General features: G+C 35.2%; 1 protein-coding gene across 1 annotated transcript; it reads right to left on the reverse strand.

The window, feature by feature from the left end:
* Positions 1 to 360: 360 nt before the first annotated feature.
* LOC147501241 (uncharacterized) lies at positions 361 to 1,601 on the reverse strand. The gene is made up of 3 exons (XM_086604288.1): positions 1,104 to 1,601; positions 488 to 619; positions 361 to 369 (listed from the first exon to the last, which is right to left on the reverse strand). Exons 1-3 carry the CDS (start codon positions 1,599 to 1,601, stop codon positions 361 to 363), a joined length of 639 nt encoding a protein of 212 aa, XP_086460414.1.

Below are 1,601 nucleotides of genomic sequence, written 5' to 3' on the forward strand. Positions count from 1 at the left end.
CTTACTGCTTTTGCTGTTTTCATGGTTTTCCGTAAGTGGTCCCATTGGTCAGATTGCCCTACCACTGAGTATTCAGACGATGGAGAAGAAGAAGAAGAAAATGAATGGCTTCGAGACCCATATTGTTATAAAAAAGGTGATGACAGGCATTCATCTGATGGCGATGATGAGGATGAAGATAGAGATGAAGATGAAGATGATGATTGATGTTTTCTTTATGTTATTTACTTTTCAACTCTCTTTGTACCAGGTTTGTTTTGCTTATGTTATCTCTTTTCAATGAATTATTATCGCACTACTTTTGCTAAAAAATATTCAATTTTTCCCAATTGCAATAACTAAAAACCAAAAAAATCGATGCTACTCCATCTACAAATATTATCAAATGGAATTTGTAATTATTTGGAAATCAAGTTGGAAATTCGATACTATTCCCCTAACATATTTGGAGCTGAAAATTAAGAAAAAAAAATATCCCTTATCATACCTTAGGTGTTTGCCTCCTTGTTCTTTGACCTGGTATCGAGCATACGATACCGCATATACCAGGATTTTCATCAAGATCTTGACCTGATATCGACATTTCTATCAATACTAGGATTTTCATCATGATCTTGACCTGATATCAACATTTCAGTAAATACCAGGATTTTCATCACAATCTTGACCTGAACTTGACATTGCTGCCAAGAACTGGATTATTTTACCTGAACTCGACATTGCTACCAAGAATTGGATTTTTTTTATCCGAACTCGACATTGCTGCCAAGAACTAGATTTTTTTACCCAAACTCGACATTGCTGCCAAAAACTGGATTTTTTTACCCGAACTCGAAATTGCTACCAAGAACTGATTTTTTTACCCAAACTCGACATTGATGTTAAGAACTAGATTTTTTTACTAGTATCAAGATGAGGATCTACAGATCACCAGAGTTTTTTCTTTGACCTGTTATCAATATGTGATTCTAGCAATAGCAGGATTTACGATATTTGTGTAGATATTACATTTGGAAATATAATTCTCTTTATTGAATGCATAGCTTCAAAATTACATCATATTATAATATTCTTAATTGATAAAATGCTTTCAAATTGCTTACATTTTGAGGCTTCGGTAATATTACACCTTCAGCCATTTTTAAGTAATAAGCTCCATTGATTCTCACTTTGTGAATGATATAAGGCCCATCCCAACTTGCTGCTAGTTTGTCAGCCCCTTTCTCTTTAGTTGCTTGAGTGACCATTTTCAAGACCAAATCACCTTTCTGAAAACATCTTTCTCTCACTTTCTTGTTGAAAGCTTTTCTAAGCTGCCGATGGTATATGTCGAGCCTTAATCTTGGTTGATTTCTTATTTCCTCGATATTGAGGACTTCTGCTGCCATTACTTCATTATTTTGGCCATTCATTAAGACTTTGGTTCTGGAAGTCGATACCACCATTTCTGATGGAGTTACTGCTTCCATGCCATGAGCTAATGTAAAAAGAGATTCACCCATGGCAGTTCGAGGTGTCGTTCTATAAGCCCATAGAACGCTGTTTAATTCATCCACCCAGATACCTTTCTTGTCCTCCAGCTTTTTCTTGATATTATCCAT

The sequence above is a fragment of the Coptis chinensis genome, chromosome 4 (genome assembly GCF_015680905.1).
Source record: "Coptis chinensis isolate HL-2020 chromosome 4, ASM1568090v1, whole genome shotgun sequence".
Taxonomy (NCBI): Eukaryota; Viridiplantae; Streptophyta; class Magnoliopsida; order Ranunculales; family Ranunculaceae; genus Coptis; species Coptis chinensis.

Excerpts from the sequence above, each read along its gene's own strand:
- LOC147501241 (XM_086604288.1), bottom strand. The coding sequence starts at position 1,601 with ATGGATAATATCAAGAAAAAGCTGGAGGACAAGAAAGGTATCTGGGTG. Across the intron at positions 620-1,103 it reads TATTACCGAAGCCTCAAAAT|GTCAAGATCATGATGAAAAT; the intron begins GTAAGCAATTTG and ends TGTTGATATCAG.